At 27.3% G+C, this 18,033-nt stretch overlaps 1 protein-coding gene across 3 annotated transcripts in view; it reads right to left on the minus strand.

Annotated features, from left to right (window-relative positions):
• Nucleotides 1-18,033, minus strand: part of norpA (no receptor potential A) — a 55,359-nt gene that overhangs the window by 12,313 nt on the left and 25,013 nt on the right. Inside the window, exons 1-4 of one of the 3 annotated variants that reach the window (XM_089225712.1) lie at nucleotides 3,311-3,832; nucleotides 1,474-1,684; nucleotides 1,175-1,234; nucleotides 619-756 (exon numbers count right to left, since the gene is read on the minus strand). In XM_089225712.1, the coding sequence (XP_089081838.1) occupies nucleotides 619-756; nucleotides 1,175-1,234; nucleotides 1,474-1,644 (369 nt within the window). In that variant the 5' untranslated portion in view covers nucleotides 1,645-1,684; nucleotides 3,311-3,832. Of the gene's footprint in view, nucleotides 1-618; nucleotides 757-1,174; nucleotides 1,235-1,473; nucleotides 1,685-3,310; nucleotides 3,833-18,033 lie in introns of those variants that run through there. The other 2 variants (XM_089225714.1, XM_089225713.1) reach the window with 2 other exon arrangements.

Here is an 18,033-nt window from a genome sequence, read left to right on the forward strand (position 1 = left end):
ATTATTTGTATCATGTAGGAGAGATTTAATAACATTTTATATTTAATTAAACTACAGTTTATTATAATATTAATTATGGTACTATGGTAGATAAAAATGTAATAAAATTGTGGTTTATCTATTATTTCCCTGTGGAATTAATAAATTATAACTGTTTCTCAAACATTCATGAAAATTAAACATGTAACTAAAAAAAGGGTATCTTGTATCCCATAAAATTATTTTTGTAAGATGAATTATGCAATCAATCAATTAAATTCAAATTAATTGATAAAGGATTGTAATGTAAATTTTCAGTTACTATTTATAGATTTAAATATATAGAAAAATAAAGTCTAATATATTTTAAATATTACTAATATATAATATAATATAGGTAACCTATTAAAAGTCCAACATATTGATTGACATACATTGTTCAATATAATGCAGCTTTCAGAATTTTTATTACATAATATTTTTGCATTTTGCAACTTAAAATGTATAAAGTGCATAGCAAGGTACTGGGAAATATTATCATTCAAATAATTTTGAATAATTTGTTGGGTAGTTTAATATTAATACATAATTTTATAGATCAAACAGTGTTAAATGATGTAATTATTCAGTATTGTTTACTTTAGCTGTAGCAGCATCTGGACAAATAACGTGCTGGTAATTTATGTTGATGTAATCCGTGTTGCTGCATATAGTTAGGGATTTCTCTTCTAAGTTATCGCCATGTTTATTTATCAACTGCTGCTGTTGTCGAGTATCCTAAAAACAATACAAGTATTTTACATTAAGTGTGAATTTCCATGCACACAGTGTCTGTCTTTCAAAAATACACTATAGACATTTTTCATTCAGTAAAATCAATATAAAGTACTTTGCTTAATACAAGAACTTAAATATTTTTTTATTTTATTTTTTTGATATTCTAATTTTTAACAATTACAAACATTTGTATACTGTATTATTTTACACTTATTCCTTACTTAAAAATTGAAATAAAAAAAAACAAGCATACAAACATAGATAATATTCTTATGTTAGACAGAGAAAAATAATCCGAGTATGAGGCGAGCAATTAAGGAACAGTTCAAAACTGGGCCAAATATACAATTGAAAAAATTGTGCTCAAATAATGTTATATTTTGAAGTCAAAAAATGTTATTTAAAAATAACTACTTACTTTAGGTAATCCTCCAGAGCGTATGTCACTGACCTGGCATAACTCAATGACGTCTCCATCCTAAAAATAGAGAAATATATTTAGAAAAATCTAAACTACAATTGTAAATATATTTAATCATTAATGATTTATAATAACAACAAAATTAGATAAATATTTGAGGTGTTTAAAATTATTGTAATGAAAAAAAAAAAATATTTGAAACAAATACTTATTTAAAGAATTTAAGAAAAAGTATTCAAATAGTCCATAACAATGTGAATACTATTAATCATTCATTATTTTAAAATATTACTTACTCGATTTTCGCTTTTCCAATAGATGAAAAATCCATATTCATCAACTTTAAATAAACAATTATTTTCGATGTCCACATTGTCTTTTTCTTCAGACCAGCGGTCGAATAAACAACCTTGTAGCAACACATCAGGAACTGGGATCTGCCAATTGAACTCAAATTTCTTTGTCATTGCGACCAACTGGCCGTTATATTCACGTTGTGTTCATGGACTATTGAAACAAACAAGTGAGTGATAATTAATCAGAGTCAACTACTATGAAAAACAAATTTAATGGGTTTTTAAGTAACAAATTAAAGAGCAATTAAAGTTAAGATAGATTTTTGGATGCAATGCATTTTATATCATATCTTTTATTATTATTATTACGTAATGTTATTATAAAAATTGAGTAACTGAACTAAACTAAAAGTTGAGTACTGAGACATAACAGAAATTAATTTTTTTATGCCATATAACTAAAATGAGATGGATCTAATAAATAACCTAGGTATATGTTTTAACAACCAGAATAGTTATAATTTATAAATGTAAAACTTCCTATAGTGTAAATTCATAGATAATAGGTTTATAAGACTAATTTGAATTTTTAATTGTTGAACTATAATAGTTTAATACTGAAAGTTTTTAATAAAAAAATAAAAAGACTATTTTGTTTACTCTTCAACAATGTATGGGCCCTACTAAAAACATTTGTGTTGGGGGGCCCATGAATTAACGAATTGAAATACAAATAGTTAAATAGCGAATTTGATTTAATACATATTTTATCAATATTTATGTTGGTATAAAGTAAAGTTAAGTAAAATCTTTAAATTAAACAGGTACCAAATATTTTATAAAGCTAGAAAACTGAAATGGTTAATAATTAAAAAAAGCAATTATCTAATTAATGCAATAACCCTTTAAATCTGTTTCATAGGTTTTCTAAATTTTTTTCTTGTAGTGTAAATTTTTTTTAAGCATTTTGAAAGGGTTATAATGTTTAGTTTCTAATGATAATATAATGTACATTTTGGAACCTATAAATAAGTAATGGATCGTGTTAATTTTTTGTACATGGTTGGTACTTTGATATTTGTCTAGTATTATATCTGTGTTGAGTTTTAAAGTAAGATTATTTTACTAGGTAGGTATATTACATAACTATGTTTTAGTAGCTAGTTATAACTGTAAAAGTATAACAGCATATTAGAATGACACCTACCTTCTTATATTTTATTAATAACTAATAAGCTGTCATTAGTAATAATAAATTTAAAAAATTTAAAAAAATGATTTAATTAGTTGGGTATTCAACATTAGGTAATATATAACATAATTCTATGCCTACAATAATTAAAGAGATAAAGGTATTTTAACAATGCGTGATACTATTAACGAACAATCAAATTAATGGTCAGGTACCCAACTCGGTACCCAAGTATTTGTGTAAAGCACCTGTTGTACAATGTTGGGAGTAATTTTTGACAAACAGTAAGAGATTCTTACTTCCAATTTATCAGTAGAAAAATTAAGCAAAAAATTAAGTGAACAGTGTGAAAATGATCACTCTAATCACAAATTTTGAGTAAATATAATATCAAATTATAGTTACAAGGATATGAAATGATGTAGGCACGACCTATTATGTAAACACTATAAAGTGCCCCAATGGTCAGATCAAAAGAGATCAGAAAAGGTAAATATGGATTTATGAGTTTCAGCAGTATGAGAATGTAACAAGTAGATGACAATATGATCAACAGTCAGTCATCACCAGTATTGGGATATCACCTAAGGGGTGATATTATTACAATATAAGCGGAATCTGTAATGTCTAAATAATATGACTTACGTAAATATTGGTTTTCTCTCGGAAACAACGACCGACTTGTAACTATTATACAAACGGCACAAGTATTTATTTGGGTACGAAGTTGAGGGAATTGCAAACGTGTCTCGTCCGTCACCCCGGAAATCCGACAGTAATAATGGCTGTCGGACGTTTTCTATCGAGTCCGTCGGCGGACACCAGCCACCACCGGTGTGGCAGCCGTCATTTTGGCGTCGATTCCGAGGACCACGGGGATAATGTTTAACGATATTATCGTAACAACGATATTCGACGGTCGATATCGATCGGTATGCGGGTGCGTCTATATAGGCAAGCGACAGCCGCGATAAGTGAAATGGATCCGACGGACGTCCAAGCAATTAATGGTCAGCGAGAGAGAAATAAAAACAATTCCAACGTGAACGAGACGAGTAAACAATGTTATTGTATTAATTTCAAAAACATGACATCAAACGAAATCTACGCGAACCATAATAATAACAAACTATCGTCAGCAGCTACCGACGACTGACGAGCCGCTGTTATCGATCTTATCAGTGAGTGCCGCAATCAGTAAGTTGTGGTCGTCCGTCGCCGGCGGTCCCGCCATTTTGCCAACCACTGTTGAGCGTTTCAGCACCGGTGGTCGTCAAAACTGAAAATATTATAATCGAGTGATAGACCAGCACAAAGCCACAAACAGTTGAAACCGTATTCATGCTGAAAACTATCTCGTCGGAATTTTATTTTGATTGAATCATAATATTATTCCGGAATCGAGATCCGTTTGAAATATGATATGTCGGAACTCGGAAACAATTAATGCACTAGGAAAACGTAATTTTATCGAAAATATCCAGTTGGAAACACGACACGTATAAACTATAATTTATATTGTTGGAATTCACTATAATACCCACTGAACAATAATATAATTATTGAATCTTATTATCATGGATATTTCATAGGAAATGTATATGAATTATTGTGTTATACCTACGGTAACAGCGGTTCAAGAGCTTTCCGAATTTTTACGTTCTGGCTAATTATTTTCTAAATTAGCAAGACGAGCTGGGACATGGGTGTTGATTGCATGGGCGTACTGTAACTAAAGATAAGACAAACTGATTTTATAAATTATAATACCTATGCGAAATGTCTTGACCCCGATAAGTTTTATTCTCTGAAACAGTGAAATTTATATAGGTATATAGGTAAGTATAGGTTAGCCATATTTTATTTTACTTTTTACTTAAACTGAGACAAACGTTTTTTTAATAATTTTTTATATTTATAGGAAAAATGTAGGTACTGCTTCCTCCTCAGACAACCAATTATAACTTAAAACACATTATTTTTACGTAATTATAATACCACTCACAATTTCATATTATTATAGATTTAACTAGTGACACATCCAGTATTCATTTTTGGGGGAGGGATGGTTCTGGAGTTGAAAACAATTTCCATTTCAGCAGGTGTATAGTACTATGCCAACAAATTTAACGATTTAAAATAAATAAATAATTATCAATGTTTAATATGTCAAAATTAATATTAGACCTATTTCATGTACAACACCTATCGATATGATTAAGCGAACAAAATATGTGTTAAATCTTAAATACCTACCTATGTATATATACGCTAGGAGCATTTCTCAAGAATCAGATTTGAAATATATGTCAGTATCTCAGTATTAAATTAATTATTCAAAACAATTTAATTTAAAATATTATACAATGGTTACAAACTCATCGTCTATTCATGCAATCGTACCTGCATAAAAACATATTACTCGTATACCTATATTGTACATACACGCGCGATAGGGTACGCATCGTCTATTCGTCTGTAATATTTTTTCCTCATTACTGACATAAGTACCTACTCCTCGTCATTATGTAGATGTGTATATTACCCATAGTATTGCGTATATATATAAATTATAATATCGTCACGATCCATTGTCCATGTAGTTGCCGACACTATAATATATATGATTTTGGTATTCAAATAAGTATCCTACTCCACACGATCCATCATCGTAAACATTCATATTTCACACACCCGCTGTATAGTTTGGCCACACAATAGTACAAAATAATATAATAATAATAGTATGCAAACGTATAAATAACAGTTGTTAAGTATAGTACCTATAGATACAGGTGGTAGTGTGATACAGCCGGTACAGGGTGATGCAGTCACTCTTCATCACAATATCAAAAAGTACTGATAAAAGTTTTTGGAAATATTTTGCAATATTTGTAGCTTCAAAATAATTCAATGACATTATAGAAAATGTTGTTGTTTAAAAAATAAAAAGGCATAAAAGCATTGTAAATATTTAATATTTTAAAAAATACAATTTAGTAATTACTTCAAAATATGAGACAAACAATAATTGTATCATTTTCAAAAATTAACTCAGCGACTAAAAATGTCCAAGTTTTTATGATTAGATGTAATCGATTAAACACAATCTAAAATGTTTAAGACTATCTTAAAAAAGGTAAATATATTATCATATATTTTTAATTATTTTCAAATATATATTGTATCATAGCATTCATAGCATTAAACATATAATAATAATATATGCCTAGAAGAGGTCGTCGAGGTGGTATAATACCGATAATTGTGGTAACATAGCCTTTATTCAAAGACGATAACTCCAATAAGAACGAATAACTTATTTGCCAGTTTAAAAATAAATTATTATACAAAAATATGTAGGTAATTAATGATAAAAATAAATAATACCTAACAATTATATAAAAATTTTATTGATTGGATACCTATCACCCCATCTTATTTTCGACTACGGATACAGTATATAATCAATATATTAATAACTTGCATTTAATTGGGACACTTAATTATGATACATAATGTTAAATTACTTTGATTTGTTAAAATATACTCAATACATACCTACATATATTATAGTTTAACACGAAAAATCTGACAACTCAAACGGAATGCTCAGGAAGTCAGGAGTACTATAGTCTGTATAGTGTACTTCGTCATCATTTATGGAGGTCACTGTAATGGATGTTTTAAATTTTAATTCAATGATAAGACATTGCATACGAGAAACGATTCTGCACGAAGAGAGTGGGTGAATCAGCATCTATTTTTAACATTTAAAAATAATTTACCACACATTTTATTACAATTAAAAGTATTTTCTCAATTTTAGGAAAGCAGAACCAATAAAACATTTGAATGATAACTATGTTTTAAAAGTTAATACCAGCGTACCGTATAAAATAGGTTTATGAATATAACACAAATGTTAATAACATCTATAGAAAAAATAAACTAAAATAAGTTGACAATTTCAGACGCCTAATTCAAACTGTGACAAAACATTTTTAGAACATCATGATTTATAGGTAAAAAATATAATAAATTATAATATATTATTAATATTAGGTTTTATAATAATTTTGTTTTTCCATATTATTTTCAAAAAAATATTAGGCATTTTTCACTTTTGACCTCCCAAACAACCTGATAGAATTTTCTATATACCATAATAATTTAATAATTTACATTCAAAAATGAAGATTATAGAACAAACTCTAACTCTATATTTAAATGTTCATCGTTAAAGCTATTATAGTAAAGTTATCACATTAAATTTGGTAGTATAGCATCCAAATCTAGGGTCAAGCAAGACTGTCCTACATTCGCCCACTGGAATAATTTCAGGCAAATAGTTTATGAATTATGACTAATTATTGCATGGATGCCTGTGGTATGTCTCTAACTTTAATTTATACAATGACCTACGTTATATCCCCACACTCAATTACTCAAATAACTAGCTCATCAATATAATAATAGATTTCACAAAAGAGTTACAAATCATTTCATCTCCCAAAAGTCCTCCATTAGACCCTAATTATTTTAGAACATCACACTAGAAGGACAAAAATAAATTGGTCAAAAGACACCTTAACAAAAATAATATAAGTATAATAATGTAAGTATGTATATTACTTGATCCTTTTTTTCACTTAAAATAAAAAGTAAACATTATAACTATTTTAGAGCCGTTATTAATGTCCAATTTATTCCTTCCTCTTTCATGTAGTCATGTACCTAATTAACAATCAAATTTAACCATTGTGATATTACAATATCTCGTAAGTAGGTTTAGATTGTAAATAATACTACTTTAATGGTGACTTCAGATTAAAAACACAAACAAAAAACAACTATTTATTGTAAAACCAATTCATTCATCGCTTTGTTCAGAATCTAATATTTCACTCTGACACTCAACTACTGAAACGATATATTATTGTGTCAATGACAAATTGATAATGTCTATCGACAACGGATTTATGCCAAACAAGGAAGTAAATTAAAATATTTATTTTACAGTGAAACTACAGAGTTTATTGTCAAGCAGTCTATTACCTATATTTAAAAGTAGGTAAAAGTAGGTAAATAGTAGCTTGTCCAAAAATGTTCAGAAAAATATTCTTAGTCTTCAGATATTATATAAAATCGAAAATAATATGGATTGTCCTCAAACTATTGAAAACCTTCAAAAATATATATATAAAAAAAACAACAAAATCAACAATGCGAATAGAAAGGTAGGGTTACGTTTATACGTAGGTATATAGGGATTTTTAATTAAATAAAAGCATTTACTATGTCTCTATGTTTTTATAGTATTTGTATAGTGTATATAGTCAAATTGTAATATTATTGACTATTGCTGTTCGAGTGATAAAGTAGATAGATATTTCATGTCCTAGAAATGAAACAACTTTTTAAAGAATAACTTAGGTACACAATTCAGATTAACAGTAAACACTATTCCAAAGTAGTCAGATATATCTATTAAAATCCACCTCCACCGGCTCCACTTGTATACCTACATGGCTACATATTAGTATAATATTGGTTATAGTATCATGTCGGTCAGTGTTTGTCGTTTCGTTTGTATTATACGAATGCAGATAAATTGCCCCATAATAAGCTTATGTTAATAATATATAATTTATCGTTATATATTATTACCGCGAAAAAAAAAACAGTCTCGACTTGATCTTCTTTTTCTTATATCTCGGCGGAATATAAATAATTTAAGCGACGGCGTTTCGAGTGGAACGCGAGTCAAATTCTGCAGTCGGCATTCAATATTCAAAAGACTGCAGTTTCGGAGCGGCTCGCGGCTCATATAATATTCTTTTTTATGTCGTCTGTGTCGAGCACGCCCGTGTTAAAAATGTGTCATTTACTGTACTTTCTTGTAGGAATATCGTATACATTTGGCTTGGATTTTTCACTTTTTCATTTGTGTTCGATGAATGTATACAATTGCATAAGAATAAATTCGGAAGTCGATCGAGTATACCTACATAATATTATATATGATATTATGGATATGATCATAATATTATGGAGGATATGGATGAGGGGCTGGCACTGGTCTCTGTACTATATTTAGTACAATACTCGTATAATATCGATATATACACACACATATATAATATTATCTGCATTGGGTATACCTATTACCTATTGAACAAAGTTAAAATTTTCACTTTAGTAATGCGACACCGTCAGTATAACATTACGCAATCAAACAACTCTACCTGTGGCGGCTAAAATTTCTCAAATTTCATAATATACCTTTTGGATACCTAGTATTATCCACTCTCCAGCACTAGCAAAATTGTAAGTAAAATACAATTAGTCGTTTGGTGTACAATCATAATATTATTATAAATATAATAGGTAAAATTATTACGTAGATGTCTAATATGTCTGACTAAATTTCGTACTGCATCCGATTTCCGTGATGTAACACAATACAGACAAGTTAGTACTTAATATACTGCTCAAACGTTTATCAAAGACAAATAACTAATTAATATAGTCATAGTTTAAGAGGGATGTTGACCTATTTTTTGAGTTTTTTCATCTTTTTTGGCATTCCAATTAAATATTTATTCGTATTATGTCCACGGAATAAAATATTTGGCTATATTATGTTGTTGACGATGACGAATGTCAAATTACAAAAAAATTATAATGATTGAGGCCTGGTGTGGCACGGTGGTTTGCCGCAGTTACTAACGTGTTCTGTATAGAGTTTAAGCATTGGTCGCGGCCTAACCTAACCCATCCGAGCTTCTAATGACAAATCTCCGCCCCATATAAACGTGTTCCAAACCAACCGTTTTTGTGAAATACATAATTTATAGTAAAATTTTTAGCCCAACTAAAGCCGAAAAATCACACATAGTCTTTTTACTATGGCAAAAATAAACTAAATGTATTTGCCTGATTGGTATATTACATTATAATATTTATTATTTATACATATTTCCGGAATATCAAAATGATGCCAAATGAAGTCATCGATTGGTAAAGTCTGAAAAATAGAAAGTTGGATTTTGTAGTATATATTTTAATGACTATATTATGGCCATTGGCCGTGACGCTTAGTACGAATAAATATTGTAATAAAGTATAAATGTTTAATTCCACATATTATATATTTTGGAAATGGTATTATATTTTGTTTTAGCAAAATTATTAACCACTGTAGGTATTTTGTGTTCATATTTATTATAGTCAATTGTAAAACAATATCTTTACGAGCCACCCTCAAGCCAGCGAGCTATAATAATGGATAAATCCATATCCCCGATTTCCCAAGACAAATGTCTAGATAAGCCACTGCAATATGTAGTACCTACGTAAGTACTGAATGTATATAATTCATTAAACACGATAAATATAATCTCAGAGCAATAATAATACAATAAATAATGGTTTTTTCGTCAAATCGTTTTATAATTATACTATAAATTATTTTAGTTGGTTATAGGGAACATCAATTATTTTTTAATTCCTACGCGTATGAACAATATTTGTTATATTTCATTTTCTGTACAAAACTATCCTATTTAGTGGTAAGTTATTTTGAAATGTAATGAAGTTGATTTACACTTTACTCAAATAAATTTGTAATTGAATGATATTAAATTTTCAAAAAAAAGGAACATTCGTGACTACAGCAAAAAAATAAAAAAAATATTAACAAGAAATTTCTCAAATACTTTATTAAATATATTTCGACATCTATAACGTAAGTAGGAATAATATTAAAAAATATTCTGAACGAGATGTCAAAAATAAAAATAATTTTGAAATTTCGATCAGAGTTAATTAAACAATGTACAAGTAAAATGGATATTATCTACAACATTAAAATCTGAATTTTGAAGAGTAAATATTAAAAAAAAAAATATAGATATAGATATATCCATTGTAATGTATAGATATTTATATTATGCTTTCGGGCTGGAAAATCTTATTTCCAATCAATTTTCGTAACGTTTTCTTCATTGCCAGAAATCGCAAACCATCAATGATAATAATAAAAAAAAGCGGGTAAGTAATGGATGTCGCTCTGTTGTACAGTAAGTTACAAGTGGGTTGCTGTAATGGATGGACTTAAATTTGAATCCAATGATATTATATCATTGTATACGAAAAACGATTCTGAGCGGAGACGGTTTATCTGTCTAGAATATATTATACTCGTAGATTATTAAACATTTTCAAATCTTAGATATAAAAAGAAAATTTTTTATGAATTTCTAGCATAAAATAATTTATGAATTTTCGTGATATTTACGTATGTTGTCAAAATTCAAACTTTGAATACTTATAAAAAAAAGTTGTGACTATATTATGTTTCTTTTATTTTTCAACTGCTATTGTAAAAATATGTTTGGAGCCTTATATTAAATTTTCAAATCTTAGATATAAAAAGAAAAACTTTTATGAATTTCTATACAAGATAATTTAAACATTGCCGTAATTTTTACGTAGGTATTTGGTCAAAATTTGAAATTTTTTGAAAATTACATGGTGGATAGAATATACTTATATAAACATTCGGAGAAAATTGCATGTATCTATGGTCATTTATTTTAATGTTACATCAAAAACCAAAATCGATTTTGTCGATAACTAATTGTGCGTAAAAATTCCTGTTTTTCCCTTAATTTTTAGTTTGTTTATTTAGAAAAAATATTGAGAATAGTTTACTTTTGACCACCTAAAGTAATAACTATATTCACTTTCTGATTGAATGAGGTACTTAAGTCGAAAATCGACGCACTTTTACTGCCCCAAAACGTGATGATAGATACACAAAAAAAAAACACACTCATCATGGTAAAATCAATACATTCCTCGCTCCTCTCAGAATCTAAAATTGTATTAAATTCCTAACAAAGCGTGGAATATTTTCTAGATATTTTTTCTCTGCATTATACCTACTTAACCGAAAATATATCAATGATTCCTCAATTTTCCTTGCTGAGGAAAAATATATAGTAGTATACTACTATCACAATTTATAATATTAAACCTACAAACATTTTTTTTTTTTTAATTATCGATACTCAATACGGTAATTTATTAAATTTTAAAGAAATTACTTATCAAAAATAATTTCCATTAGATATTTTTATTTTCCTGGAAAAAATTCTACAAAATTATGTGACGGGATATTTCAGCAAAGTACCGTCGTTACGTTTTTTACATCACGCGTTTCTTTCGACGTGTTACTACCGAAAATGTTTCACATGATAATGATCGTATCTCACAAATCATTATGCCTAACTTTATAATACAATGGTGTTAGGGTGTAGATTAAAGTATGTATAGTTTCTAAATTTTTTTAGACATTCTTCAGTATATTTACGTGCAATAAACAATTTTATTTACATAGAACATAATAATATTATGATTATGTAATAAAAACAATTGTAATTTGTAACAAAAATGCTTAGCGTGCAAAATGATTTCCTAATTTTTTTAAATGACATATCAAACGTATATATCTATTGATTCGGTACAACGTCGACGCTAAGGTACATACAAGCCTACAAATAATATATATAACACACGTATTATATAAGTATATTGTGTTGTATTGCACACATGTGTTGTGTCATGTGGACAAATTATGGTTGTATATAGACCAGTGTTTCCTAACCTATGGGTCTCGACCCAAAATTAGATAACAAAATTTGAATTTTAAAATAATTTATATAATATATTCAGCAGAATTATGAATTACTTCTTCAATATTGCATTATATTATTAAAACGAAGTGATAAAATAATTATTAATATTACTATATTATTATGGCATGTATTACTTGATTTTTTAAGATTTTTGATAGAGGGTCGCCTACCCAGAAAATTAAAATTTATGGGACGGTATATCAAAAAATGTTGGTAAACATTGGCAGAATGTAAATATTAATATGAAATAAAAATAATCCAATACTATATTTATAAGTTATTACACAAACATTTCTATTTTGTTTTCCTGATAAAATAATTTTGTGTACTGATATTGATATATTTTATTTGATTAGATAGACAGAGTCACTTTTTACTTGATCTACATACCTATTATAAAAAAATAGATTAATTTTTTAAACTTAGTTTAGTTAGAATTTTTTTTTATGTTGACTTTTAACTTTTAAGTTATCAAGTTAAATCTATAATTTGTTAATTGTTAACTTTTACCATATCGATCCTTTTAACTCAACATAACTCGAGTTTATTTTTATTATAACTTGCCCACCTTTACATAATATAAGATAAGAATCTACTGGTATGCTCGTATAATAAGACATTATTTTAATGTTTTAATGTGTGAGCACATAATATATCATTTGTTTTGAGACAAATTAATTAATACAATTTGATAAACCTACGTACATATATACATACACACCATAATATATTATACAATATTGTATAAAATTAGCATAATATAAATAGTTAATTAGTATAAGTATACATTTTTATTTCCTCTAGAAAAGGGAACGAAAATCCATTTATTTAATGGATTTTACTGTTTTCAGTTATTATTTCTACAGAAGTACCTACAAACCTACATAATATTAGATTTTGAGTCGAGTGATGAATGTATTGATTTACAATGATGTTTTTTGTGACTGAAGACATATTGTCTTGTAGAAAAAATGCTTCGATTTCAACTTTAATATTTTTCTTGTACAAAAGTGAAATTAGTTGGTACTTCGCAGGGAAGTTGAGAGTAAAAAATTCCCACTAATATTCTTAACAATTGGAGGAAAAAAAATAGTTGATAGAAAAATAGAAATTTTTACGCTAACCGTAGTTCACCACTTTCAGTACCTATATATAATAAGTACCTGACAAATCGATTTATTATTTTGTTGCTAATCAAAAATTAAGAACTCTAGATACTTAAAATTAACACCAATAATGTTTATATTAGCATTTTCTGTACATGATATAATTTTAAAATATTTTGATTCTTTTTAGTTACATTTTTTTGCAGTATAAAAAATTTGAATATTCAATACAAGGTTTTTTATACGTAAGTAGTTTATTATTGAACCCAAAATTCTAAAAATATATAAACAACATTTTTTTATCATCATTTGATATTCAAATATTTGGATTAAATTAAATATTTAAGCGATGAATAAACATTTTAATTATTTTTTTGTAATTCAAAAATGGGCATTTTTTTAGTGTGTAATGTAGACTATATAAATATATAATAACTAATAATATATGTTAAACAATTTAAATATTATAATATTTTCAATCGCACATAAAAATAATTGTCCGTAATACATATAGTACCTAAAATAAAACGATGTCTGTATCCTTACAACGATCACAGTTATTGTTTTTAAAATCAAATCTATTTTCCTATATTACTGTTTAATGAATATAACAACCAATGCAATATTGAAATGTGTATTGATAGATAATGAAAGTGCAGTTGAAGTCTATAGCACCTTAATTAGTAATAATTAGCATGCGATGTGTGTATAGGTTCCTACTTATAGATACACAATAATTTTATTGTTTTTTGAAAAATAGGCAGCACAATTTTTAATCCTTTGAAACGACGCGTTTTAAAAATTGGCAAAATATCGATTGCGGTAACAATTAATTATTATTGTTATTATTATTTTAATTATAACGATGTTTGTTGATGATTGGTTAATGACCTGAAAAATTCTGCATCTTTGTTAATCTATTAGGTGCTTAAGTAAAATAATATACTATTATGTACCTGCCTAGATATTATTGTGTGTTACCATATATAGGTACAACAACAATAGTAGGCAAAGTATGCAGGTTAGTCTCCTCAACGACCAAGGAAAGAACTACCTAATATTTTTTATCACACACTGAAGAGAGAAAACATTTTGAATGGAATGCTATATTAGGCAGTTGTATTTTAATGATAAATTTTTCATACCACCAATGTAGGTACACCTAAATATTGCTTAATGTTCATGCTATAATGTTGTGCATTGATTTCTGTTGAGAACCGATTAAATGATATTACATTAAATGATTTTAAAAATGATATCACGTTAGTTGCATTTTAATGTTTGAATTAAAATACAAATACAAATGTACATACGTATAATACATATGTGTTGAAAGAATAATTACAGTTATAAATTATCAACAACTCTAATCATTGCATTCCTCTTGAAAGTAAAGTGAATAAAATATTGTAGAGGATTTTAATATGTTTTATATGTACAATTTTAATATTTATATAAAAAAAAAAACTACCAATAATATATGCCATTTCACTACGTGTTCATGACTTTTAATTATCTCCCTTTTTAATAACTAGAAATTTGATCACCTACCTACCTATTGGTTATTTTGGTACATCAAATCATTTTTTTTAAATTTCACAGAATTATCTACCGCCCCTTTTACTTAATATCTACATTAAAATACGTCTGACTACATAACATCACATGGGTCGACGGTTGACATTTTATTTTAATATATAACCGCAATATAAAAATCATTCGTGTAAAACATGCAAAGTGGCCAAGATAGAACCCAAAATAGTTTATAGTGTGACGAGTAGTAAAAATAGAAATAAATATCATTTAATTTTTTTATTTCAAACAAACTTTATATACACCAACAATCGTATTTTAGTCTCGGTTGATTCGTATATTACATGCACAGTATACATGCATTTTTTGTTTGTTTTATAAATAAAAATGTATTTTCCAACTCGTCAAACGACTTTTGTCATCAGTTGTATGTCGTATCTACTTAGGTACCTACACTAACTGGAAAACTAAGTGATATTACATTTTGTGTTTTATAATTTTAGATTTCATAAATCTAACACCTAATTAGTTTTGGCTCTTAACATAATTAATGGTACATTATTACGTGTATGATTGATGAGCATTAAACTATATACGGTAATTAATATTTTACCGTTATTAAATCATAATAATATATAATCAATAACGCCGCTCTTTAAATCAATGAATCATATTTTACTTTATTTTTCTGTAGAATATAAACGTTGTGTAGGTACATAAAATACGTATAACATAATAAAGTCGCCTTGGTTTTTCGAATATAATAAGAATTGAATTTGACCCAATTTGTTGTATGAAAATAAAAATATATTCATATTCCTTTTCTTTCTCATTGAATAAAATATGTCAAATAATAAATTATCATAGTTTTTATACCTATAATTGCTTTTTCAACGCGATTGATTGACAAATAAAATATAATTGTGAACTTTTTATTAAATATTTAATTATTATTTTCATAGTTAATATTATACACTCCCTTCTATCTCATTACAATTAAAAGATGTAGATTTGTAGTTAATCCAAAATATTGTAAATTAGGCAAATGAAACATTTTTATTAGGTACAATATAACGACGCTTTCGAATTTGAACCATACAACTGCGCATTTGTTATAAATTATATTTTTATACTTCATATGTTTATGTGTAATGTGCAATGTGTTTATTGTGTACCGTTCTATTGGTATCATCATTGAGTATATACTTAATATAGGTAACCTAACTATAGGTACTATAGGTTAGGTTAGGTGCCTAACCTACAATATAATATACTCAATTATTATGATGTTATACTGTTATGTATCTAAAACCTAACATAAACTGCCCGCAGTTTCTGAACACAAAATCAACAATATTAAAATGTATAGGTACCTACTCTAATTTTAGTGATTGTTCAGGTGAAAACCCGTTCTCGGTTCTAGGTTAAAATAATAATGTAAGTTTTGTGTAATTTAAAGTCAACAGTAAAATGTGGTTTACATACGTATACGTGTACAATTATTATATAGGTTGCTTGAAATGATTTTAGGAAGTGCGGATCGCTGTTCTCGTGGGAAACATGGGCCGTATAATGGGACTGATAAAACATCTCCGAAGAAATAAATAATAATATACTATTTTAATAGTATAAACATGTTGTATACTATTTTATAATAATTATACATTGTCTTTGGGCAAAATATGCATACATGTATGTGCAACTTCTAGCAGTTTCAGTCGTTAATTATAATTTTAACAGTATCTACTCAACAATGTATTATTCAGTATGTAAAACACGTCCTATCGATAATGGATTTTGTAATAGACACAACTTCAATTAAAAATAAATTTGTTAAGTCGTTTGATGTGTATCATTAATTTTTATTTTTTCAATTCTATTGGTCTAATAGTTATTTGAAAAAGTATGTACACCTAATAATTTATGATCTTTGAACTGATTGTAAGCATGTTTTAGGTACGCCGTGTAATTACTCATTGTCCATTGGTATTAGGTATACATATACTACGTTTGACTTTTAAGGTAACACCGTGAATTGTTTAGGCTGAATGACTTTGAATTTTATTCGGGATTTATTCACTGGGAGAAGAAAGACGCAAAACTTATCTCATACAAATAACTATAAACTTAGATAAAAAAAATTAATTTTTAATTATTTTAACTGCGTGTGTGCAGTAAAATAAGATAATGTTCTTAGATATATCATATTATCCTAATTTTCAAAACTAGATTTGTATCGCCATTTTTCTACAAATAGCGAACTTCTAAAATATTTATACCTTTAAAATTCACTATCTCAGGATCTCTAAAAGTTGTACATATGAATTTCGTTCAAAAATTAATGAGTATTTAGGTAGGTGCTGTAGATTAGTGTAGGTAACACAACCTATCCTACAAATTACAATATACACTCAATTAAGGTATTATATCGGAACATAATAATTGCACTTGCTCAAAATTCTTGAACTCAAAACATTAGAAGTAAATGTGCTCGAAAAATTTATGAAAATGTGTAAAATACCTACACAGATAATTACGCGTTATTCGTATAACAACGGTAGGCTATATACTACAAATGTAAATTTTGAAGGTGCAAAAAAAACGTTATAAATGTTTATTACTTTACGCTGCGCATGCGTGAACAAAGAGGTGTTAATAATTATTATTTTTTTAATGAAATTAACATGTATTTTAATATCTTCTGCTCATTGAAAAAACCACGAATAAGATACAAGACCATGCAATCTGCACATATAATTAGTGTTAGCTTAAATCTTAAACCAAAATAATATTATGCACTCATAATAGAAATATTTAATTTTAGTCAGTATATCGTGAATATAGTATTATTTTATATGCGGCCGAAAAAAAATGAAAGCATATTATAGGTCATATAATTCATATATGGAGCTGTTGTCTTCCGAGTAAGTGTTGATTAAACACATGGAATAAATCACAATAGTATAAAGTAAAATATTTTTAGTTAAGTATATTGAGTTAACCGGGGTAAACAACATATTATTAT

Source organism: Diuraphis noxia, unplaced genomic scaffold (assembly GCF_037042655.1).
Source record: "Diuraphis noxia isolate RWA-SAM2 unplaced genomic scaffold, SU_Dnox_SAM2 contig0004, whole genome shotgun sequence".
Lineage (NCBI taxonomy): Eukaryota > Metazoa > Arthropoda > Insecta > Hemiptera > Aphididae > Diuraphis > Diuraphis noxia.